The sequence below is a fragment of the Seriola aureovittata genome, chromosome 20, assembly GCF_021018895.1.
Source record: "Seriola aureovittata isolate HTS-2021-v1 ecotype China chromosome 20, ASM2101889v1, whole genome shotgun sequence".
In the NCBI taxonomy this organism is placed as follows: Eukaryota; Metazoa; Chordata; class Actinopteri; order Carangiformes; family Carangidae; genus Seriola; species Seriola aureovittata.
Genome location: NC_079383.1, coordinates 17,758,521 through 17,783,148, shown reverse-complemented (window position 1 = coordinate 17,783,148; position 24,628 = coordinate 17,758,521). Strand labels below are relative to the sequence as shown.

Sequence of the window (24,628 nt, the reverse complement as noted above, 5' to 3'; positions counted from 1 at the left end):
CTGACACCTCCAACAATAGCTGTCATACATGTCCCAGTGTGTGAATTTGCTCAACGCATGTCTAACGGACAGGAGTTACTATTTCATGATGAAAATGTTGCACTATTCCTTTAAAGGACCATACTACTGGTTTTGCATGTCTCATGTTTTCCACGCATTCCTACCTTCCTACCCAGCAGGAAGTCATTAGTTTCAGTTCATTGCAGTCGCTTCTTTTTCTGGTCACTATTTAGCAAATTCTCAATGTTAGAACATTAAAGGACAAAGAGTCGACTAAACAACAATATTTTTATGCTTTGAACAAAGTTACAAATTACAAAGAAAAACCATGAAAATAATGTTTTGCATGAAAATACAACAGTTAAAATTGCCCATAATACTCCCTAAACTCAAAATAATAAAATAAAGACAGTAGAAACAAGGCCACACAGCTAAAGATATTCTTAAAAATGGAGATATATGCAAAAACAACAACTGAAAGCTCAGAATACATCTTAAACAGCAAATAATGAAATAACAAAAATCAGGTAAAAAGTAATATGGGAAAAACTTCAAACAGTATGATGCATATTTTGACAAAAGAGGTGTTTCATTTATCCTCCGCAGTTCACCACGAATCATTTAGTTAGCACATTAGCATAGAGAGCTAATTTATATTCAGATGTTTCTCAGCAGCGTTTTACTTGTGTTAAAAAACAGTTGAAAAACATATCGTAAAAAATGGACAAAGTTCAAAGAGAGCGCTTCCTCTCTGAAGCACAAAAACATGTTTTTTTTACTTTGTCCTTGATGCATCCAGGTAGTTTTTTTCCATTTCGTGTGCTCAGGTTTTGTTGCCACCGTAATTAATGCCGTTGAATAGAATTGGGTCTATGCCACATTTGAGCAACATGCCTGGTTAAAAACAGCGTCCCATGTCTTCTGGATAGTCCACAGATTCACTGTTAATGGTTTTATTTGGCGCTACTTAAATTTTTTTTTTTGTGATTGACTCTTTAAAAAAATGCTACAAACTTATGAAAGTAGTGCATTTCGAAAGCTGATGCTCTGAGTCCATGAAGAAAGACGTGGTAGAACGTTCTTGCCTCAGAGGATTTCTGTCATCTTTCTGTCCTTAAGAGGACATTTTGGTGTTCATGCACTGGAAAACATCAACTCACACCCGCCGTGTAAAGAGAAATCATCACTGCAGGATGTTTTACCCACAGAGACCCCAGACTGTTTATGTCCCTCTGCATGAAATATATGTGCCTCCTCCGGCTTTATGCGATACACACAGTATATCAGGCATCGTGCCACCGCCACCACCTCATGCTGTAAATACACCCGGGAGCCAATCACTTCCGAGCCTTTCACATTTACCCATAATGCAGGGCGTCATGAAGATGGAGCGGCGGCGTGAAGAAGGAGTCTGCGAGATATGAGCTCTGAGACAGTCCGAACGGGGCTGTCCATCTCTTCCCCGGAAACTGACGAATCTGAGGGGAAATCATGTGTTGCGCTCTAGTGCTGCAACTTTCCTCATCCCATCTGGCCTCCTCCTCCTCCTCCTCCTCCTCCTCCTCCGCCCCACATATTGTAGGCTTCAAAGAACCTCTGCTCCGTTAGCCAGGAATCACTTAAGAGGGTTGTTTCAAATTGCAAAAGCTTTTTTTTTTTTTTTTTGTACTTTCTCTCTGCTTCAAATAATGCACAAGTGCAAGTCTTTCATTCCCTTTTGAAGACAGCACATTGTGTGGGCTTTGTGTGCAGATCTCTCCACGGAGGACGAGGAGAAGAAAGCGAAGCAATCTGAGACAAAGTAAGCGGTTGTTTGCCTGCTGCGAGACCCTGAAAATCAACCTCATGATTTTCTCTCACATGAAGCAACACTCAGAAACGCGCTCTCTACATCCAAGTATTTACCTCCCCTCCAGTCAGAAAGGCTATTATTGCACGTGCACACGCCATTACATGTTTCATTTAGAACAATGTCAGTAAAACTGGTTTCATTACCTGGTTTCAAAGGCCTGCTGAACACTGCATAAACTGTAATGGTCTGATCCAACATGATTCATTATTTATTCAATACATTTTTGTATTTTTTTCCCCCCCAGGCAGCGACATTAAGTATTTTCAGTCAATAATGGCGTTCACAGTCGCCTTCACAGGTTGACAAGAAATATTGCAGCTCTAATAATGTCTGATTTCACCAGTAATTCAATGTAGTGTTGAAACACAAATAAACCGGTCATCCATTTCCGTGTTGTGTTCGAGTGTTGTCATGATTTCGCGGACATAATCAGGAGTGGGACTCAGAGTCTACACCCATGCAGCTCGTCTGAAACTGCCCTGTTTCCTACTTCAGAAAGTATTTTTGTCCCTTTTAACCATTTTAATGAGTTGTAGATTTGATTCTAAATGGGTGAAATTGTCGTTTATTGCCAATCAAGCTACACTCCGTAACCCATAATGAAAAACTGGAAATGTGAGTTTCAAAATCTTCGCAAATGTATTAGAACTCAAAAAGTGAAACCTCTGAGTATTGAGACCCTTAATTTAGGACTTTGCAGAAGCCCCTTTGGCAGCAATTGCGGCTGCAAGTATTCTTGGGTAAATCTCTAAAGGCTTTGCTTTGCACACCTGAGTCTGGGCAGTTTATCCCAGTCTGAGTTACCGTGTGACTGTAGACTCAATGACAAAAATGTCAATGTTAAATCTACAACATATTACTTTAGACACCGGCACAATATGCATCACAGCAGTCAGGTATCAAACAATAAAAATATGAATTAGTATTAAAATAAAAACTTCCAGTTACACAAAATTCTTCCCCAGACAATAATTTTCAATGTTTGCTAATTAGCATTTAACCTAAAGTACTTGTATACTCAAAAATAACAAGTTTACTGGTCATTTATAAGCTGTAACTAAAGTTCAAGTAAATGTAACAAGTAGATATTCAGGAAACTTAACTTGCAATTAATAGTTGAATATACTAGGAAATACTAAGGAAATTGCTTTCTTAGAATTTTTAAAAAATAAAGTCAACAAAATTTCATGACAATCCATCCAATAGTTACAGAGATAATTCAGTTAAGAACAAAGTAGTGGATGAAAAAAAGACTAGGTCATAACTTGAATGTGGATTATGGAGATTTTGATATTTTTAAACTTACTTTCCATTTCTTGCTTCAAGGTTTGTCTCTTTATTTGCATCACTGTCACCATTAAAGCTACCAGCCTTATTAAGAAGTTATAAGTTATAGTCTACACCATTATCAGGTTGTAATTTTGATCCCCTGGCAACCACTGAGAGACCACCAGTGACTCACCTGAGCACAGTGATAAACACCCACCTTAATGCTCGCTGAAAGTCATTCCAGATAAGACTGCCAGTTAAAGGTCCTATGCAAATATGTGATCACGGCGTCTCGTTTAATTAATCATGTGCAAACCAGAGATGAAAACTAAATTGGTCTGTTAAAATTGTTAGGAAGGAAGATATATCAGCAGCCACCTGAGGAAACAAGTTGTCAGACTGCAGGACAACTCACTCCATGTATTCTTTACAGAGCTTTGTATTTATACTTAAATTCAGTTTATATTCAAGTTTTTCTATCATTTATGTATTACATGTGAATGAAAAAAATAAATGAAGCCCAAGTTTGACATTTTATCCCCCGTTAGATTGTGTAGTTTATGTAGAAATAGTTCCATCTAGTGGACAAATATAATTACTACCACAGGTGCAAAAGGACCATTTTTAAACCAAGACAAATACAAAAACCTATAATCAATGTGTTTATTTAAATGTTAATAAATAGTGAACATAGTGATTTATTATACAATTATATTAAGTGAAATATTTTAAATTAAGTGTATATTAATTTTTTAAAAAGTGATTTTCTTTTTTTTTTTCCCCATTGTTGAATTGTGCTCGTGCAAATCAGCATCTTGTGTCTTTTCTGCGAGTTCCTGCGGAAAAAACACATTACAGAAATTGTTAAGTACATTTTTTGAATATTGTGACAATTATTTTCTCGCTTAAAAAAAAAAAAAAAAAAAAAAAAAAAAAAAACAGCATTGTGGATTATATTACGACAGAACAGCAACTATGCCAAGAAAGAAGTTTCAAAAACGGGTCAGCAATAAGACACAGAACCAGGGAGGGGAGCCGCTGAATGAAGAAAAGTGAGAATTTAATATGCTAATGTCTGTGCAAACACAGGCAACAAATTGGCATGAAGAACAAAGAAAAGGCTTGGATCAGAGATGCATGCCGATTTAAGTCTCTGGTAATGAGAAGAGGCAGCAAGTGACACGTTATGTTTATATTATGAATGCATTTATCATGCCATTTTCTCCTTATTTCAAGACATCAGCATGAACAAAGCTCACCTCCCTTTTTTCGGTGTAAATCTTGTTAAATGACTCACGTTCAGCCGAGTTGACTGAGGTGAAATGGTGAAAGCAAACCTTGTGATTGTGATTTCTTGTGTTTACTCAAGTGTGATCTGACTTCATTCTTGGAGCTGTCAGCGTCAGGGTTAGGCACCACTGCTTTCCATGACTTCTCTGTTGGATGAGAACTTGTGATTGTAAAAGGAATACAGACAAATAACAAGATAAAGCAGGTAAAGTGGGAAACTTCTCAGGGGATCTGAAAGACCCATGTTTATTTTATTCATTTATGTATTTATGTGTGTGTGTATATATATATATTTAATTAATTAATTGTAAATATTTTTGGGAATTTGCACTGCTCAGGTAGAATATCAACAGAATATCATTTTTGCTTAAAAAATAAATAAATAAATGATTAATCAATTACCTTAATTGTAGACAATTTTCTGTTAATAGACTTGCTTACCAGTTTGCCACCTGCGTGTCAGGTAAATTTCATCCACATTCCTCCATTTTTCCTGAAGAGAAACGGGCATGTCGCAGTTTTCATCCATTTCTCGGATGGCGTTCCCGTGTGGACAGTGGCGCAGCCTCTCCCATGCAACAGGCTGATGTTGCTGCGGCTCGTTACACACGCAGCTCTTTTCCCTCATCTTTGGGTACATCACTGCAGGACACTTCTCCAGGTTCTGCTTGGAGGCCAGCGGCCTCTTGAGGTCAGTGAGCTTCCTGGGATCATCAGCCGCCCTCCATTTAGGGCCTCTGCGACATGAGCTGTTCTCAGAAGATTCTCCCTCGGTGTCGAATCCGTGATGAAGACCGCGAACATCAGGGCTGGAGCCTTTTCTCGTCAGTTTCTTGGTGTGAGATTTACATGCTTCACATGTTGGTAAGAGTGCGTCATTCAACTGTTGGAAGGGAACAGCTTTTCTTGTTAAGCTCCTGTCATCAATTCCTGGACTGGCAGATGTGCAGATCCTGCGTTTTGCCAGACATCTGGAGCAAAGTCGTTCCCTCTTGGACGCATATGGGATGAATGCATTCTCATTGAAATTTCTGCTAAGGCAGCATTCGTGGTCAGAGAGGCTTCGCCGATCCGCCTTGCCTTTGGGTTTGTACCTCTCCTTTGGCTTGCGAACAGTGGGTTGGTCTTTGTACTCTAGGTCTAATTTTCTTCTTCTGCTAGGCACATCTAAACCACAGTGGCTCAGAGGTCTGCTCTGCTTCTTTGGAGTTGATGGCATCTTGCTGCAATAATAGACATTATCAAAGTCTGCTAGCCAGCTGGTTGAGGGGAGGTAGGCAGGCAACGATTCAAATGAAGTGTCCTGGTGTTCCTGGACATTCGTTTCTCCTCTGTGTTGGTTTCTATCTCCCATAAGAGGGGAATTATCCAACAACAACAACTTATGTGCAATATCCACCTGTGCTGTGTATGTCAACTTATTCATAGGAGCTTCTTCTGCAGCCTCCATCATGGGAAAGATATCTGCCTCAGGCACCATCTCAACCACAGGACCCTCCACAGTGGGGGTCATGTCCTCCAGTTCATCCTCTACCATATCAGGCATCTCAATCATGGGGATGACCTCTTCTGTAGGAACCGTCAGCACATCTGCTGAGGGCACTTCAGCAGCAGCCAGTGTTTCATCATGAGAGTCTGTGCAGCCATTTTGGATCAATGATTCAGGGGAGGGAATCAAGGTTTCCTCCATTGACCAAACAGAGGACTCCATCTTCCGCAGCTCATCCAGATATTTGGGGTCGAAGGGCAGGTGAACGACTTTAAAGTGAAAATTCTCAGAGGTCACGCTCAGGTCTTTCTCGCTCCTCGTCTCCTCAACGTCACTATGAGCTGCTACTTCAGATCCCAAATTTGAGACTTCAGTGACGGGGTCCATCTGGTTCTTGGATTCCTCCAGAGCAGAGATCTTCTCACTGCTGCTGGGCGTCCCAACTAGCAGAATGTCAGGACAAGCTTGTAGCGCCTGCTCAGACTGGTCTGCAGGAAGGCACAGTCCGTCATCCTGCAGCACGCTGCCCTGGAGGATGGAGCTACACTGGACCACGTCTGTGGAAAATCTGTGGGACACTTCTGCAGTTTCATGAGAGTGCAGGAGTTGTACTCCCACCGGTGTAGTGCAGCATTCAATCCTCACCTCCTCAGTCTGAATCACAAAGCTGCCATTTGGTGGCGTCCTGGTCGTGGAAGAAGGAACCATGTCCTTTAGCTCCAGAGAATGATCCCTCTTCTGCACAGCCAAGGCTGGTGAGAGCGGCTTGCTGGTGGGGACATTGGGGGTGATACCGCTGCAAACTGGGAGGCCGCTGGAGGCTTCAGTGTCACTGGAACCTGGCGTGCTGTTCCTCAGGGTTGCAGACAGTGGCTCAGTTTGAACCTGAGAACTGGTCATTTCTCTGGCCGGGCCATTGTGTTGATAGCGGAATCTGCGAGAGTGGTAGGCCATGGTCTGGTAATACTGGGGGTTGAGCATGCGCCTGTAGTCCATCAGATGGAGGTGGGTATGGGGTACAACAAAGCCAGGTGGCTCCATGTATTGATTTGGCTGGTAGTGGGGCATCACTGGCATGCCATAACCTTTAACGACAGAAAAAAGTAATTAATGCCATCATGACTTGTACAATTGTTTCAAAAAGTTTATTTTAAAAAAGGATACCAGTAGATACAAACTGCCCAGTTGGGAAAGGGCAAAAGGTGATGCCAATACAGGAAGGTGATGGTACGCAAAAGATTAAATAAGGCAAAAATATAGCCTTGGGTCTGACGTCAGGCCTCATATTTGGTGGTATACCTATCGGTTTTAGCTTGGTCAAATCTTAAAGACGCAGGTTTGATTCTCAGTTTTAGGCCCCTGCAAAATTCTGCACCAAAGAGAACCCAGCCTAATGCAAAATGAGCCAAAGCAGCTGCAAAATAAGACGTAAAAGTTTAAAACAAAACTAAAAGTCAGCTATGCTAGCAGCTCTGCAAAGCCATCATCACATCATTTTAGTTTAGCACTTTAGCAGGCTAACATGTACTAACCAGCGTTAAACACAAAATACAGCTGGAGCTGATGGGAATGTCATTCATTTTGCAGGTATTTGGTCAAAAAGGATTGGACAAATTAAACCAAAGTCATTAAGATTCATCATCTGGGATCTATGAATGTCTATAACCTGCAAAATACTGTGCATAGTATGTAGCATGAAATAAAGAAATTCTACATGGCATGATACATGCAACTTGTGCACTTCAGACAGAACAGGAATGTTGAATATTAAACAGAACATGATGATTCAGAAATGGATGATCACCTCACTAGACAAAAAAAAAAAAAATCTAAAGATGTGAGCACATTTATATATGACTTTGAATTGTGATATGCACCAGCTCATTAAAAAAATAATAATAATCATGTACAGAAAATGTAGGAACTGTGATAGAATTTAGTGTACCTCCTTTACTGTACCTCCACAAAGCCGTCAGTCATGCCAAAAAGAAAAGAATTTTGGCACTTACCTAAACCAGGGTAGCCGTAGTACGGGTTGTAGGACATAGGTATGGGCACAGGCACAGGCACAGGCCACTGCAGACTCTGCATGGGCACATATGGCTGCGAGGGCTGGATGTAGAAGAAAGGTTTGTGGTGCTGCTCCTCAGGACGTGGAGCTCCTGAAGGTCCTGGAGCTGGTTGAGGATGCCCCTGGGCCTGTTGAGCTCCATGTGGCGGGTTTGGACCCCGAGGGCCTCGACCGTAGGAGTGTTGCAAAGTAGACGTGTCTGCCTCCATATCTGACAAAGAGGCAAGAAGCAAATAAAAGGAATAGTTTGTCGTTTCTTTGTTGGCAAAATCTGTTGCAAGATACCAGATAGTTTCAGTGTATTTTGACAGCAAAACAAATGGACCTACACGCAAAAGGATTATCACTAACAAACTAACACAGCTTTCCAAGTATGATTTCAATTAGAAATCAAAGGTGTGGACTCATGCTGTACTCATTGGCTAGATTTTGGGGAGACAACCATCCAATTAGAGTTTAATGACCTGCATTTAAAGCCAATGAAAGCTGTTTGTGACCCACCGAGTTCCTCCCACTGTGGTGCATCAGCTCACCTGAGGAAAGGCAGACAACGGATCAGAGATAGGAGGAAAAGTAAGATCAGTGTCTTGAACCAACTTGCTGTGACCTGAAACTTTAGGTAGATGGAAATAAGAAGCTCACTGGCTTTCATTAACAAAGCACACCTGCACCTTGCACCGGCTTGATGAGATAACAGGACCATAGGTTATAGATAGATAGCTCAAAGTGGCACATCTTCTTTATAGCATCTTTTTGAGCTCCAGGCTCTTTTTCTTGAGGTTCACCTCATTTGCAGGTGAGCAGAGCTAAAATGCAAAGCACACACGTCTTGTGTTGAGATGCAGGGTTGACCGCTGAAGGGCCTGTTATGAGGTTAGATGAGAGTTTGTTTGGTTGCCTGGGGCTGTATTTGTAGACGTTATTATCCATGAAGAATAAACATGTTCTGAGACCAGTCTGATTCCTTGACAGTGATTTTAAATCGGTACTGCTGTTTTAAGAGGTCTTCTGTTTATGGATTTTGGAAGGTGCCTGTCAGAGAGATTCATTGCACTGGCCTAATTTATATCCTTCATTTCTACACAATTAAAATCTACTTTTGCAAATTTCCACAACAGTGCATTCTGCTATTTGCATCATGTTCTCTTCAAGAAAAACAATATAAATGAACAAGTTTTGCCTCAGGTTTCTATAAAAACACAACTGTTGTGTACAAAAACATGTTTAGAGCATCCACTAGAGCAAAGGTTAGATCAATTTTTGGTATTAACCTATTAATCATTAAGTGAACATAGATAGTGAAAAAAGCTCAACATCTTCAAATGTCTTGTTTTGTCCATTCAACCGTCCATACCCAAAGATATTCAACTTACAATGATGTAATACAGAGAAAACAAACACATTTTAGTGGCTGGAATCAGCAAATATTGGAAATTTCTGCTTGAAAAATGACTTAAACGGTTCATTCATCACATTTTACGCCACTTAATTTCCTTTCAAAGGGCAGATCGATTATTCAACTAATTATTTTAGCTCAGTTAGATAGGAGGGGTTAATAGCTGGTAGCTTGAGTAAATCACATATCTGACCTGGCACCTGGTTCTACAGATCAATACTCATTTCCTATTGCTGCCATAACTATATTTCAAAAATAAATAACAGGTATGCTGCATTACAGGCTGATCAACATTAGATTCTCATATCTTTAACCCCTAAACCTTCTCAAATCTGGTAAATGTGCTTCATATTATTCCATGTTGTCCAGATACAGAGCATGTAAATCACTAAACCTGCTTCTTGAAATACACACCAGGATTTCATCAACCAGTATGACCTAGACATCAGAACAATTACCTCAATGTCCATCAATTAAACGCTGTAAAATCTGTAGTCTCCCAGCACAATAAGCATTATCACAAAATGACATAATATAGAATAATTAAACACAAAGCTTAAATAATGAAATTATTTTATTGGACTGGCCCCAAACAGTGGCACACCATCATCTGCAACACAACCTTGCAGCCCATTTACCTGTTTGTGAAATCCACCAATCATGAATAGTGCAAGGCAGTGTCACTGCAGAAACTTTATACATTTTCTTTTTTTTTTCCTTACTTTTATCAAACAAAAAGAGGCGTCCTGTGCAGTGCATTTCACCTGGTGCTCTAAGTATTTTCAAACACATTATCCTGAAACATTTTACACCTTTTAGGGGGGACCTGTGGAGGAAAGAAAGAAACATTACAACATGTTTTCACCAAGTCTGAAGTTTTAAAGTGTTGCAGATTGTGGTGCATGTGAACTCAATTGTCAGTCATCTGGAAAAAATAATGCCTCCTTCCCTTTTAAAGTATTGTGAGTATTATGGAAAAGCTTCATCTTGTGCAGTGTTTTGCGGATTTCACCTACAGTTCAACACACTTTGTTCAAAAGTCAGTCAAGGGACATTAACATCTTGGGTCTCCTCTCATGGTAGAGTCTGGCAAAAAGTAAAACAATGAAATCATTACATTCATAACAAGGTCAAAGTTAACAGTATTACACAAGACAAACATTAATCAACCTCTCTCCCAGTGTAATGGTGGTGGCTCATCGTCATCATTGTCCTCATCTCTCGGCCTGTGGTACATCACCTTCCTTTGAGTACTCATCTCTGTCAAATAGATGCATCAAATCATCGGCGGCTCAACTTTAAGATATTACAGTTAGGATAGATTAAATTACAATGAATTGCATAATCATGTTCTGTGAATTTAAATTCATGTTTTCTTTATCCCCGCATCAACTACCATAACTATTAACACACGACCAGGACGCCACCATTAACTATTAACTAACAATTCAAAGATACTGGAGTCATTCACCATTTTTTTGGCCTTTCTATTGTGGATACAGTTTGTGAAGAAACATCTTGAATTTTATATTTTAGAATGTGTTCCCAGATGTTGTTTTGGTTGGTCTTTCTTAGGCTTGCACCAAACTTTGAGGGGTAAATGAATAAATATGGGGCCAAAACTACTCCCACCTGGCTGCAAAATCCTTATTATGCTGTTCATACTGTTTGAACAAATTGCAAACTGACACCGAGATGGAACAAGATGCATCTTGCTTTACCTACAAACATCAGCAAAGTCTCAATATTCATTTTTGTGAATCATTTCATCTTCTTTCTTTTTTCTACCATGTCGTTGCAGAGGGGTTGCTTGTCTCCTCCTGGGAATCACGTCACCGTCTCCCCACCTGCCTTGGTCTGTGGTGGTCAGATCATCTCTGCAGAGTCTGTCTATGAAAGAGTTCACACAGATTTCTAACATGATTTACACAAGGCTTGGACTGAAGATGATTGTCAACTTAAGTGTCAAACCTAGAAAAAAAAAAAAACATTCCTATCTGAGACTTACCCTGGCATGTTCCGCACTGCAGCTCGCTGCTAGTCATCTCTTCCATCTCACCATCAGCTGGATCCTGCTTACAAAGATCACGACCCTCCTCCTGGTCGAATGGATCCGAGGGATCCTTGTATTGGCCTCTTTTATACCTGAATTTTGCTGAATGTCTCGATGGGAGAGAATGCAGCTTCCTGGGTGCAGAATGCTTCTTCACAACCACTCTGACCGGCTGCTCACACCCTCTTCCATACCTGCTTTCCTCCTCAGAGTCTCCGGCTTCATCTCGGTACATCTTGGAGCTGTGGACTTTGCTCCTACCTGCACCTTTTGCCAAGCTTTTCCCACAGCAAGCGCACACAAACCTCTTTGAACCTGGCAGCCACACTTCCTCTATTTCTTCAGCGGCTTGAGGAGAAGCACCAACGACCTCTGGCAGCCTCCTGCCGGTATACACATGTTTGTTGGGAAAAAGGTCCGCATCTTCCAGGTCTGTGGAGAACATCTCATCTCTGGAGGAAAGCTCATCAAGAGATGGACTGAGAACACTCATCCGCTCATGGGTGGACTGCATGGGGAGGTAGTTGTAGTAGTAGGAGGTTGTGGGGGATGAGAGACGACCAGCTCCTGCAGCTCCAGGGGTCAAAACATTCTCAAAAGGCAGCTTGAGGATCTGGTAGCTTGGATTGGATTTGGCTTCATCAAAGGATCCTGTCTGGTGATCTGTCTTTGAGTCTTTGTCTCTGCTCTTAGCTTCCTTAAGCACAGGCTGAGCGGAGGAAAAGGACGGTGTCGGTGACTTCAGGAGCTCTACAGCATCGTATTTGGGAACACTTGGATTGGTCACTAAGATATCTGACTGGATATCTGTGACCTCTTCTTTCTTAAGAGGAAGAGAGTGTTCTCCTGTTGGCTGCTCAAGCTCAGGACACTCTTCATGAACAGAGGAGCTATCGAGGGGCAACTCCTCTTCCAAGCCCGCTGACCAGCATCCCTGAGGGCTCAGTGCGTCTAAGCTTCTTTGGCTGGACTCACCGTCATACACCGCTGTTGTGGAGTCACTGAAGGTCACAGCAGGACTGTCGTCAGGCACTGAGGGTAGGATGTGACCCTGCTCTTCACTTTTCTTCTCTTCTCCAGGAGAAAACATCCCTGAGGACTGGGAGGCGACACCAGAGTCGAGCTCTCTCTCAGCACCCTGCAGCTCGTTGGCACGAATTTTATCCAGGCATTCGATGAGCTTGGTTATGGCATCGCTGGGATCTGTTTGAGCCTCTGAGCAGGCCATTTCTCGAGACCGATGAGGCTGCGGGTGATGTTGCTGGCGAGGCATGTCACCCCAGGTAGGAGCATGGAACCGAGGTTCAAACATTCGCCTGTAATCCACTGGATATATTGGAGCATGTGGGAAAACAAAGCCAGGATACTGCATGTACTGGTAAGGGTGCATGCAGGGACGGCTAAAGTTAAAACCTAGAGAAATAGATACATAATTGTGAGATTTCAGGCAATCAGTACTAGATGATTGCAACAAAAACGTAAGTTTAAATAGCCTGATACCTCCAGGCAAACCATAGTGACTGTATGGGTTGTTCATCTGCCAGTGCTGGTAGAGGTAATAAGGTTGAGATGGTGGCTGGACATAGAAAAAAGGTCTGGGATGGTGAGGTCTCTGTTGTCCACCCCCAAATGTATGTGGCTGTTTGCCTCCATCTACAGGAAGCAGCAGGTGAGATATCAGAAACAAATGAGGAAAAAAAACATACAAAAAGTGTAACTGTCTACTCGTTGTTTTTAATTGTGATAAAACCAAGAAGTCACCATAGCTCAAATGTTGTTAATTAAATTAGGAAAATTAACGTTATAAGAAAGTCTTACCGTCCATTTTCACATTCGCGTTCTTGCTCAACCTGTCAGAATAAAACACTTCAAGGGGATGACAAAAACAACAATAATAAACATCCCCCAGCTCCTGAAAATTAAAGGCAAGTTTGTTTTTTTACAGTCAATTTTTCTTTAAACAAATATAAGCAGAACGGCGTCTCTCTCAGGTCCACAAGACGCCCGACTCACAAAAGCTGAAACATCTCCGCTAATCAGTCAAATAGGAAACACCTGCGGCTCTGCTCGGGACTGTAAACACAATGAGTTTGAGCAGTGTCAGATTAACCAGGATAAAATGTAGCCTAGGTTTTCCAACAAAGCCGTGTGCAACTCTCAGAAAATAAAACTCTACCAAAGTGAAATCAACAAATACAGAAAATAAAAATCTGTCAAGGTCAATGAATTAAATGAAAATGAAATGAGTCCCACATTCACCAAAAACTTTTGACCGACATCAAATTTAAAGTCTATCTTTGCAATGTTTTTATTGTTTACACTATTCACTGTTAAGTTGTATGACGTATAAAGGTCTAAATATTTCAAAGCCTCCTCCAAAGGAAAATGATAGTTTAATTACATAAGTGTCTTACAGCCCAACAGGCTTTAGTAGAAATACAATATCCTAAAAACTCTACAGAATATTTACCAAGTGCTAGTTTCAGGTTGTTAACACATAAAAAACATGTTTTCCCTATCTGCAGTGTTTTGGGCAAGGCAAAAATACATAACTTAGTATTTATAAATTTAAATGTATACTCCGTTTCATAAGGTTCCATAAGGTTGCAGTGCTACTGTGTGTCCGTCTGTCCAGCAGAGGTCACTGTTAGGCTGCTTAGTGTGTGCGCTTGCGCAGTATCCTGATTTGGCCTCTGGTCTTTCAGGCGCTTATGATGCGCTGAAAGGGTGTCCGCTGCTCGGCGCTTCTACACAACTGTTTAATGTCTAAATTCGGCTTCAGGAGCTTACTTGGCACTATCTGCTGACTGGAAAAGCCACGGTGACGGTTCAGTTTGTGGAGTCTGCCCGCAGTTACCGTAAAGGAGCTTGGATTTTGGTTGCCGAAGTTCTCAGGTAGCTAGCTGCCGTTTATTTAGCTATTTTAGCTTAGCGGTGTGTGCTAGCAGCATGTCCGCTCTCTAATTTGGTTGCTGCGTTGGTTTGTGACTATCACGTCCTTTTTTTGAATAAGTTTACAAATGAGCTAATCATGTCAGATGCTCGCCTCTCTTACAGTCACCAGGAGGCATGGTACCACGTTAGCTGACCCCGGAACTGTGAGCGGAGGGAAGCTAAAGTTGCTACTTGAGCTAGCGATATAACATGAAATCAAAGCTAGCTGATCAGATGTATTGATCAAAAACAAGGATGATCACATTGTTGAGCTAGCGCTTTGAAACAAAGCTACGGAGAACACGAGCGGTTGGGTTGGCTAACCTGTCTGTTTTAAACAAGGTTTGTTTTGAACGTGATGGTTAACGGTGATGTGCTAACGTAGCTAGCCAGCATCAGGCTAGTCCAAAAATGTTAAACACCCTTCAAATGTCAGCCTTTACTTCCAGAATAACCCGCTACTTAGCGGGTTTTTTTAGGGTAAAAAGTTGTAAATAGAGTATATATGTACTAAGCATGAAGCTGATGTGTGTTAGATGGCTTAACGTTAGGTGAACATTTACCTACAGTCTGCACACATTGTTACCAAACTGCATCCTTCGCTGTTCACAGGCTAGACATACATATGAACATGCATCGTAGAAACGAACTGCTAACCAATCTTAACGTTTACATTTATGAATTGTCAGTGAAATCTGCTAATATGAGTTTAGTGTCTAATAGTGACTAACGCTAATTAGAAATATCCTGAATCTGAGTGTGTTAACAGCATCAAACAGATCTGATCCAATGTGGTGTGGAGATCGTTGCAAAATGCATCGATGCACGACCCTGAATTTGTAATAGATATTCGGCTGAGAAGTTGACATAACAACTGATATTATTAAAATTGCATGGTGTTCTCCTTCTTTCCACAAATGATATCCTCAGTGCCTTATTGGAACAGGGTGGCCTGGTCGGCACTAGTAGTAGTGTTGTTTGTGGGTGTAGGGTGTAAGGTGTAAGCTGTGCTGCATGAAGCCAATGAAGGCACTGATGGTAAAAGTGGCTTTGAGTCATGGTAACCTGCCAAAAAGCACAAAGTCATTTAAGAAGTGAGCAGTGGAGCTCAACTCTTACAGCCAAAAAGATGATGTGTTTTTGTGTGCGTGATTGAAACGTTATATTTTACCAATGGCCTATTAATATCTGACAAATTGTACCACATGGCTCTTCAGTCAGCTGGTGTATCTCATTGACTAGATTTTACCGTCATGAACCGTAATATCCTCATGGTTCACTATAACTGCAAAGGATCAACAATACAATTAACAGCTAAATTCTATACACTAACAACTAAATAGACTAAAGTATGAAAACTACACAAATAACTGAAATAGAAAGAAAACTAGGATATGCCATAATACCAGTACCATCATAGCAGATAGAAATATCTGGGGAAATTATGGGACTAATAACTTTAGGTTTAAGATGCTTTGGGGTCTTGGGGCTCTGGTTTGGGGCTGAACACTGAAGGTAAACTCTGTTGTTGTGTAATGTGAAGTTGATGCATCTTTAATCTAAACCAGATTATGAATGAAATATGTTTTCAAGCAACCCCCTGTGAATTCATTTAATCCAGATGCTGTCTTGGTTTATAGAAAGCCAAAAGTCACTGCCCACTTCCATTCAGACTCTCCCGTTAGCAACTGTCTGGCTGTCAGTGCAGTTTCTGGAAGCTTTGGATGAAGGGTGATTGAGGGGAGAGATGGCAGCGGGTGACATGTAAGGGGAGACAGGTTGTGCAAAGTGCAGATTTCATATAAAATAAGATTTTCAGGATGTTTGCCAGACTTGACAGCCCGAAAACTGGACTATAAAAAAATGAAGAGAGTTCATAGATTTAGTAGGAGTTGTTTTTTTCTGTACTGCTAGTTTGCATGGATTCTAGACTCATCATTGCTTGTTTTGTTTTTCAGATTAGCACTGATGTAGCAGTGTTGCGACAGTCATCGCACTCTCTCTCTACCTCCGGTACCTAGTGCCTCACTGCATGACCTCAGACAACAGATAGACCCACGTGGGGAAACTGCCCCTTCCTCACCCAAGACCCTGGACCTGGACTCCTGACGGTTACACTTGGTTGCCACAACCCCAGAACGTTCTCATCTCAACTTTCAACTCATCTCCAGGAGAAGGAGCAGCAGAAGTTTTTCCACATAGGAGTCGAACACCTCCACTTTGGCCAGTGGAGGTGTTAAAGAGCTGTCCCCTTCCCTCTCCCCCGTTTACCCTCTTGAATCTTTGAGAATTTTTTTTTTCTCCTGGTTGGCTTGAGTCCGGTTCTGCCGGCCGTGTGACTTTTCAAAACTGGGGCGCGATTCATGGGATGCAACCATGTCGGATCTCAGTGAGCGCAGGCCGGTCAACACGGACTACGCTGTCTCCCTCCTGGAGCAGCTCAAGTTCTTTTATGAACAGAAGTTACTGACTGATGTTGTGCTGCTGGTGGAGGACACGGAGTTCCCATGTCACAAGATGGTCCTGGCCACATGTAGCTCCTATTTCAGGTGAGTCCGCCACACTGTAATCAGCCTCATGCTGCTCATGTTGTATGTTGGGGGTTCCTGTTTTTTTAAAAACCTCAGGCTGATTGTGCCCAAGCTTTGTGTGGTATATCTCCTCTGAATTTGTCTCCTACAGTTTCAATTAATAAAGCACCACACAGGTTTTTTGTGCTTAAAGACAGCAATTACTCCCTTCAGTTAGGGGTTGCGGGGGGGGTTGGGATGAAGTGTAGATACGCTGTTATTATGTAGCGCAGTTGTTATGTGTGTAAGTGCTCACCTCCTACAGTTACAATGAATAATGCAGCACGTCGTACAGCAAGTGTTACCCACTCTATACGTGGAGGATGGAAAACAAGGGGATGGTGTTTCCTTAAAAGCGGGGGCTCGGGTCGCCCTCTGCGGCAGTTGTTCCGTCTCTGATATATATTTCTACACAGAACAAATGAAGCAATCTCTAACCTGTAGTACCAGAGACATATCCCTCAAGGCCCCCAGGAGGCCTCATTTGTACGCACAACATTGCATAATATAGTGTGTGCACTGCAGTGAATGTGACAGAGCAGCAGCCTCAGCTCTGGGAAGAGTCCATCTGTACATGACAGGAGCTCATGAAGCATTTGAACACGCTGTCCACCTCCCTGTCTGTCTCACGCCTCCCTCCCTCTTTTTTCCCTGCACACCACACTCCACACACGCATTCCAAGAAAAGGTCCCGACAACTTTATGCCTCCCTCATACCCACCTCTCCCCGATCTTCCCAACTGTTTCCCACGCACTCGTTATCTGGTGCGAACATGCAAAGCATTTCCCCTCCAGGGTTCAGAGGTGTCCTAGCGCTTCCTCCAAACTGCGGCTCTGTCCTTCTGCTGCTGCCCCTCCTTTCCACCTCCTCCCGTCTTGCACGCTTTGCTTCAGAGAAGGGGGGGGTGTACCGCGGGACTCTGGAGGGAACTTGTTTGTAGGGGAAAGTCTGGTCACGTAGGTTTTGGTGAGAGATGGAGAGAAAAGGGGACGAAAGAGAGGAAAAGGAGGGAGGGGGTGCAGGGGTATGCCTGCAGGGTTGCGTAATACAGCCTGGCAGGTTTTGCCCCTGCTGTGATCGGCACAGAGACACACACCCCCAAAACTGCTGTTCACAAGGGTAGAGCTGGTTTGCAGACAAAATATTATGAAGACTGAGGCTGCAAATGACGGCTATTATCATATTTTTAATCTAGTAATTATATTTATGAATATTCATTTATAAAATTTCATCATCTATAGAAAGTCACAAACTACCACCAGTTTTATTTTACTATAAAATTTCCTGACAAGTACATTGAATTTGGTTGCAATTTAAAAATAAATAAACAATTGAGGGAACTTGTTCAAAAACCTTTCCTTGGAGCTGTTGGAGCAACAAATTATTTGGCACACAGGAACCGATGTGTTTGTGCATTCCAGTTCAGCAAATGTATTGTGTGTGGAATAAACAGAAGGTGCCACTAACACAAATGCAAACCGAATCAACAGAAATTCTAATGAAAAAGACCCAGCGTCCCTCTATTGCCCATGCTGTGCGCCTCTCAAAAATATCTCTGCAGCACTATGCGTTTGGCTCCGAAGACATAAGCAGCATAAATGCGAATTACCAACTCAAGCCAATAACGGCTCCCCAGATGCATAAAATGTGAGAAATTGATGTCGTGAAAGAGGTTAAAGAGGCTCTGACTCACTCTTGAGAGCTGAAGAATGGCAACGTGGAAGTGTAGGCGGCCTGCCGAGGCTGCTGCAGATACACTGGGAGTCAGAGCCCCAGCCGGAGCTAAACCGTGCACAGTTATCCCACCGGCCGGGTTTCAACTGTCACTTTTTGTCATTTCAGTATTAGGGAAATTGGGTTGGTGGGCAGGCTAATCCGCATACAACAACTGTCAAGTATCAGGTTGGTAGTAACATCTGCTCCAAATAAGCCAGAGATATTCAGTCCTGCTATTTGAGACCTAGAATATGTATAGGTTCATATGCTATGAGGAGCCAGTTCGCAGAGAACTAATCAGCAGATTAATCAACAATAACAAATATTAATTTATCAGCTTTTAAAACGAAAAAGATATAGTTGGATGTTGTTTTCAAATAACACAAGGACAGTGGGAAATTAACTCCTGCAACAGCCAATTACAGGTAGACTGGCTCTGGTTGGTTACTTTGTCTGTTTTTCCAGCCACTTTGGCAACTGGCCAGCTGTCATTAGGAGGCTCTGTTTATTTAAAAGAAAAAGTTTGGATACTAAAACAGTGATCCCCCAATGTAGACTGAAAGGATGTCCTGTCTCATGGGTTTATTATGAAGTCAGTCTTTGCTGATTACAAAACATTGGCTGGAAAACTTAAATATGTGCTGATATGAAGGAATAGGTCTTATACGGTGTAACCAGTTCGAAGTTTAGAGAAGTAATCTGAAACAAACAGCAACAAATGGGGAAGAAATAAAGTCTTTTCATCCAGAGAAACCACTTCACCTTTTGTCTGTAACCAGCACAAGTGCTTTGTCATTGTGGCTTCTATCTGCTTGAATGTGCTGCTTAGCAATGATGGTACTTGAGGAAGCATTCATTAAATTCATTTGGTGTTGAAAGAGAACTTTGGGTTTCTTAACTCTTTGCGTTTATTGTATTTAAATGAATACAGCCTTAAAAGGATGTGTTTCCTTAGAGAGAAACGATATGTCAATTAGGGCAACGGCATCATTTTGTATGTCACTAAGTTTAGACTACTGGTCTTTATCAGCTGTAGTCTGCAGCTCTAAAATATGTGGTTTCCATGGATCCAGTTTCACTTGCACAAATGGTTTGTGTTTGCCAAGTACAGTAAAAGGAGAAATCTGACAATTGTTAACATAATATAAGCATGACGCAGCAAGGATATAATGAAAAACTTTACTCTAACAAGGTTTGCTGCATGACAACAGACTCAAACATGCCGCAAGTTTAAATATAAAAGTCATATTTCACTTTTCTTTTATGGAAACATCAGTGAATCTCGGATCTCTTGCTCTTCACTCCATTAAATAAGGACTGTGTTGACTGATGATCCTCCACCGTTGTGTTCCCGCTCCTGTAGGGCGATGTTCATGAGTGGCCTCAGTGAGAGCAAACAGACCCACGTCCACCTTAGGAACGTGGACCCAGCCACCTTGCAGATCATCATCACCTACGCCTACACAGGCAACCTGGCCATCAATGATAGCACCGTGGAGCCGCTCTATGAGACCGCCTGCTTCCTACAGGTCAGTACAGCAGTAGACAAAACAAACAAGAAATGCATATCAAGTGTTCTAATAGCCATTTGGATCTTTCTTTAAGGATGCCTATAAAAACATGGTAAGCTTGTATTATACTCAGGTACTTACCTACTACAGCAGTGTGTTACAGCCCGCAGGCAGAGAAAGCGTACAAGCTCAGCAACGATTGTCAGCTTAAGTCTTCTAGCCGTTTTATCTACTAAGACGCCAACATTTAATTCCTTGAGTCCTTTTTCATTCAAATTACTTAACCAGCCAAAAATGACTCATGAAGATATGTAGATTCTATAATCTAGAGTCCACTGTGGCCACAGCATACAAATATTAATTTTCTTTCCATTCACATCTTTGATTTATGATGTTCATGGACATTTACATCAGTGAAAAGAATAAGATAAAATATCTCCATACTAGTGTTGTTCCACTTTTGTGTCTTTGTCCTTTAATGCAAAGAGATATGTTTTTTTCTGCAGCTTTCTGACTGTAATTTCTCTCTGTCCTTTGTCCCGTTCAGGTGGAGGACGTCTTGCTGCAGTGCAGAGACTATCTGGTGAAGAAGATCAACGCTGAGAACTGCGTCCGCATGCTGAGCATCGGCGACCTGTTCAGCTGTAGCGAGCTAAAACAGAGCGCCAAGCGCATGGTGGAGCACAAGTTCCCCATGGTGTACCGACAGGAAGCCTTCCTCCAGCTCTCCCACGAGCTGCTGATAGACGTCCTGAGCAGCGACAACCTCAACGTGGAGAAAGAAGAGACGGTGCGCGAGGCGGCCATGCTTTGGTTGGAGTATAACATGGAGGCTCGATCGCAGCACCTATCCTCTGTACTCAGTCAGATCCGCATCGACGCCCTGTCAGAGGTGACACAGCGTGCCTGGTTCCAGGGTCTGCCGCCCAATGACAAGTCTGTGGTGGTGCAGGGCCTCTACAAGTCCATGCCCAAGTTCTTCAAGCCCCGGTTAGGCATGACCAAGGAGGAGATGCTGATTTTCATGGAGGCCATGTCAGAAACGCAAGGCGAGGGCTATGTCATGTCCGGGTCTTTGCTTACTACGGTGGTGTGTTACAGTCCGCAGGCAGAGAAAGTGTACAAGCTCAGCAACCCCCCCGGGGACCTGCAGAAGGTGGGGACCCTTGTTACACCCGACAATGATGTGTTCATTGCTGGCGGGCAGATCCCTCTCAAAAACTCTATCACCAACCACGGCAAGAGTGGCAAGTTACAGGCGGTCTTCCGCTCGGTCGATAGCTTCTTCTGGTTTGACGCCCAGCAGAATGCATGGGTGCCCAAAACCCCCATGCTGTGTGCCCGAATCAAGCCCTCGCTGGTCTACTGCGATGGCTACATCTATGCAATTGGGGGAGACAATGTTGGTGGAGAGCTGAACAAGCGCACGGTGGAGCGCTACGACTGCGAAAAGGACGAGTGGAGCATGATGAGCCCCCTGCCCTTCGCCTGGAACTGGAGCACCTCTGTGGTGGCACACGACTGCATCTACGTGATGACCCACGACCTGATGTACTGCTACTTCCCCCGAGCCGACACCTGGGTGGAGATGGCTATGCGCAAGACCAGCCGCTGTTTCGCCTCAGCAGCTGCCTTCGGTGACCTAATTTTCTACATCGGTGGCCTCCACGTGGTCAGCAACTCTGGCATCCGCCTGCCAACGAGCACCATCGACGGCTCATCCGTCACCGTGGAGATCTACGACGTCAACAAGAACGAGTGGCGCCTGGCCGCCAACATCCCTGCCAAGCGTTACTCGGACCCATGTGTGCGGGCAGTGGTGCTGCTCAACTCTCTTTGCATATTCATGCGTGAAACCCACATGAACGAGCGCGCCAAATACGCTATCTATCAGTATGACATGGAGCTGGACCGCTGGTACCTGCGGCAGCCCGTGTCTGAACGCGTACTCTGGGATCTGGGTAAGGACTTCCGCTGTGCAGTGGGGAAGCTGTACCCCTCCTGCCTGGAGGAGTCCCCCTGGAAACCCCCAACCTACCTCTTCTCCCCCGACGGAGCCGAGGAGTTCGAGGTGGACGGGGAGCTGGTGACCCTCCCTCACGTATAGCTCTTAACCTCCCCTACCCTACCTCGCTGACTGAACCAGGAATCTGTAACGCTGAGGGATGAACATGAAGGGGGGGCAGATGAGTTCTCTGAGATATGGAAAGGTTTGACATTATCTGTGTCGTGGAGGGATCTCTGGACTTTGGAGGCTTGCATTAGCTACAGCTGTTGCTGGTGAGTGATGCAGCCCGAAAACAAGAAGCTTGGAGCGATGCCCCTGAAAAATACTAGTAATCTGAAAAGTTTTTGGTTCTTTTTTGTTTTGTTTTTTTTTTCTTTTTATTTTGTCAGTTGTGACATCTGTTAGATATTATTACAAGTCTGTCATACTGTTTCTACAATGTGATAATCTAAACGTCAACTGATTTTGTGATGATGAGGATGATGATGCACTTAACTGGTAAACCTTCTCGGAATGACAATGGCAACTGTACCAAAATCCCCCAGCCCCACCCTCCGACCATTGCTCCCCTCTCTTTCCCCCCTCTCCTCTTTTTCTCTTTTCTCACCACTGATAAAGGAACACTCTGTGAAAAATCTGTGTTTAGAGTATTAAACTTGCACTTTGTGTAGGCTTTGCATTTAGGCTCTGAAAAGTTTGTAGCTTGCTGCTCCGTGGTCGTCTTGGATTCACCGAAGTTAGCATGGACGCAGTTACAACAAAATAAAAGTATCAAATTGATCTTTAGAAACTTCTCAAACCACATCCTTTAGCATAATCCACGTTTATTTTTACTTTGTCCAGTGTTACAAGCTTTCATCATTTTGCTAATAAGTAGTTAAAGGTGCTGCTTCCAGTGGAGCTTTGGTCAGTGGAGCTATGTTGCTCTGTTGTGAAGAAACTGAACTGAACTGACTGATCAATGGTGGAGCAGCTGATAATGCAGCAGGAATGGTTTGAGAAGTTTTTGTGCATGTTTTGATGTTGATTTTGAAGGTTTATATCGACTCTGGAACTAGTAGTAGTAGTAATCCGCTTATTGGAAATTTTCTGACATATTATAGACTAAATCATTAATTGCTTACTCTGCAGATGCAGTTGCAGCTGTACCTGCATGATGACTAGATTTTTCAGGGCTAGTGTTGACATGTTGTGTTGCTTTGTTTCGAGGTATCCATTGGAATTGGTTGTATTTGCTGCAAATCCGACAACTACAGCCACCACCCACCACAAAAGAGTAAAACACAAACTTTTCAGAGCCAGCGCTGAAAGCCCACAGGGGCAAGGATTTGATGCTCAAAAATGTAGATATTTGCTCGGAGTATTCCCTGAGAACAGGATCCATCTCTTTCCTCAAAAGGCCCTGCAGACGAAAGGAACAGGGGCCGTTGTTTTCCGGAGTGGGTGGGAGGGCTGACGGGGAAACAAGTGAGAGGCGGAGAGGGGTTTAAAAGAGGGTGACTGCAGGTCCGGTCACGCATCACCTCTCCTCCCTCACCGCTCGGTCCTCCACCCTGACTCCACTATAGCGCCTCAACAGCCTGTCTGTCAGTGTGTTTGCACACAGGTCTTCCACACAGCCAGCAGTCTACACCTCACTCTATCCATCGTCACATGATCATGATACTTGTGTTTTTCTTTCCACGAGGGTCTCTGCAAATACACACAACTCCACTCTCAGTACAAACATAGGTTACGGGCTCATGCATTTTTTTATTTCCAAGCTGCTGAAATATATATATAATGAAATATATATTTTTCATATGTTTAAAAGACAACTGTTTTAGTGTGGGGAAAATAACCAGGTCTATTTTGTATTAGTGTCTTTTTTAATTTAATATCAGACATTACTGTAGTGTGATTGTGGGTAGCTATCCATTTTTTCCTATCAGATTTAATTTTTCTGAGTGAATATTGAGGATTCTTGCTGCTGATTGGTTGTGAGAAGAGAGGGCTGGCCCAGGGCTGTTGCTATGGAAATCGTCCCGGCAACCACTAGCAGTAGTGGAGGGGGGCGGGTTGGGGAGGGAAGGGGTCTTCCTCCTACCTTAAAAACATGAGCACAGGTGCTTCATGACAAACCCTTACTAGCATGTTTGGCTGCATCATATTCCTTTGGCACTGTATTTTGAATGAACGTTAATTTATTAAAAAACATACCAAAAACGTTCCTGAAACTGACTCCGTGTTTCGTTTGTCCTACAGTATGATGTTTGTGTCTGTTTGGCTTCTTTTGTTAAATTAAAAGAAAAGTAAAGCACTTAAGAATTCAAACTGTGTCCATCACAAGTTCCCACATCCTATGATGACACAGTTCGGCAAACGGTTAGTTCATTTTTTTCTTCAGTCAACTAATTCATTGTCATATCACTTAAGTGAAATTGCAAAATCGGCAGATAAACAATAAAATAGCGCTGGATGCTATGCTC

The 24,628-nt window shown here is 42.8% G+C and overlaps 3 protein-coding genes across 3 annotated transcripts; 1 reads left to right on the top strand and 2 right to left on the bottom strand.

Annotated features, from left to right (window-relative positions):
* Nucleotides 1-3,788: 3,788 nt before the first annotated feature.
* LOC130161511 (uncharacterized) lies at nt 3,789-5,652 on the bottom strand. The gene is made up of 3 exons (XM_056364860.1): nt 4,853-5,652; nt 4,459-4,557; nt 3,789-3,957 (listed from the first exon to the last, which is right to left on the bottom strand). The coding sequence occupies exons 1-3, from the start codon at nt 5,628-5,630 to the stop codon at nt 3,929-3,931; spliced, it is 906 nt and encodes a 301-aa protein (XP_056220835.1). The 5' UTR covers nt 5,631-5,652; the 3' UTR covers nt 3,789-3,928.
* A 4,283-nt stretch (nt 5,653-9,935) lies between these two features.
* buc (bucky ball) lies at nt 9,936-13,621 on the bottom strand. Its single transcript, XM_056364658.1, has 7 exons — nt 13,239-13,621; nt 12,921-13,073; nt 11,376-12,833; nt 11,156-11,257; nt 10,538-10,627; nt 10,384-10,453; nt 9,936-10,193 (listed from the first exon to the last, which is right to left on the bottom strand). The coding sequence occupies exons 1-6, from the start codon at nt 13,243-13,245 to the stop codon at nt 10,422-10,424; spliced, it is 1,842 nt and encodes a 613-aa protein (XP_056220633.1). The 5' UTR covers nt 13,246-13,621; the 3' UTR covers nt 9,936-10,193; nt 10,384-10,421.
* Nucleotides 13,622-14,111: 490 nt separating this feature from the next.
* Nucleotides 14,112-24,391, top strand: kbtbd2 (kelch repeat and BTB (POZ) domain containing 2). The gene is made up of 4 exons (XM_056364962.1): nt 14,112-14,315; nt 16,313-16,903; nt 20,005-20,170; nt 20,700-24,391. The coding sequence occupies exons 2-4, from the start codon at nt 16,731-16,733 to the stop codon at nt 22,257-22,259; spliced, it is 1,899 nt and encodes a 632-aa protein (XP_056220937.1). The 5' UTR covers nt 14,112-14,315; nt 16,313-16,730; the 3' UTR covers nt 22,260-24,391.
* The last annotated feature ends 237 nt before the right edge of the window (nt 24,392-24,628 follow it).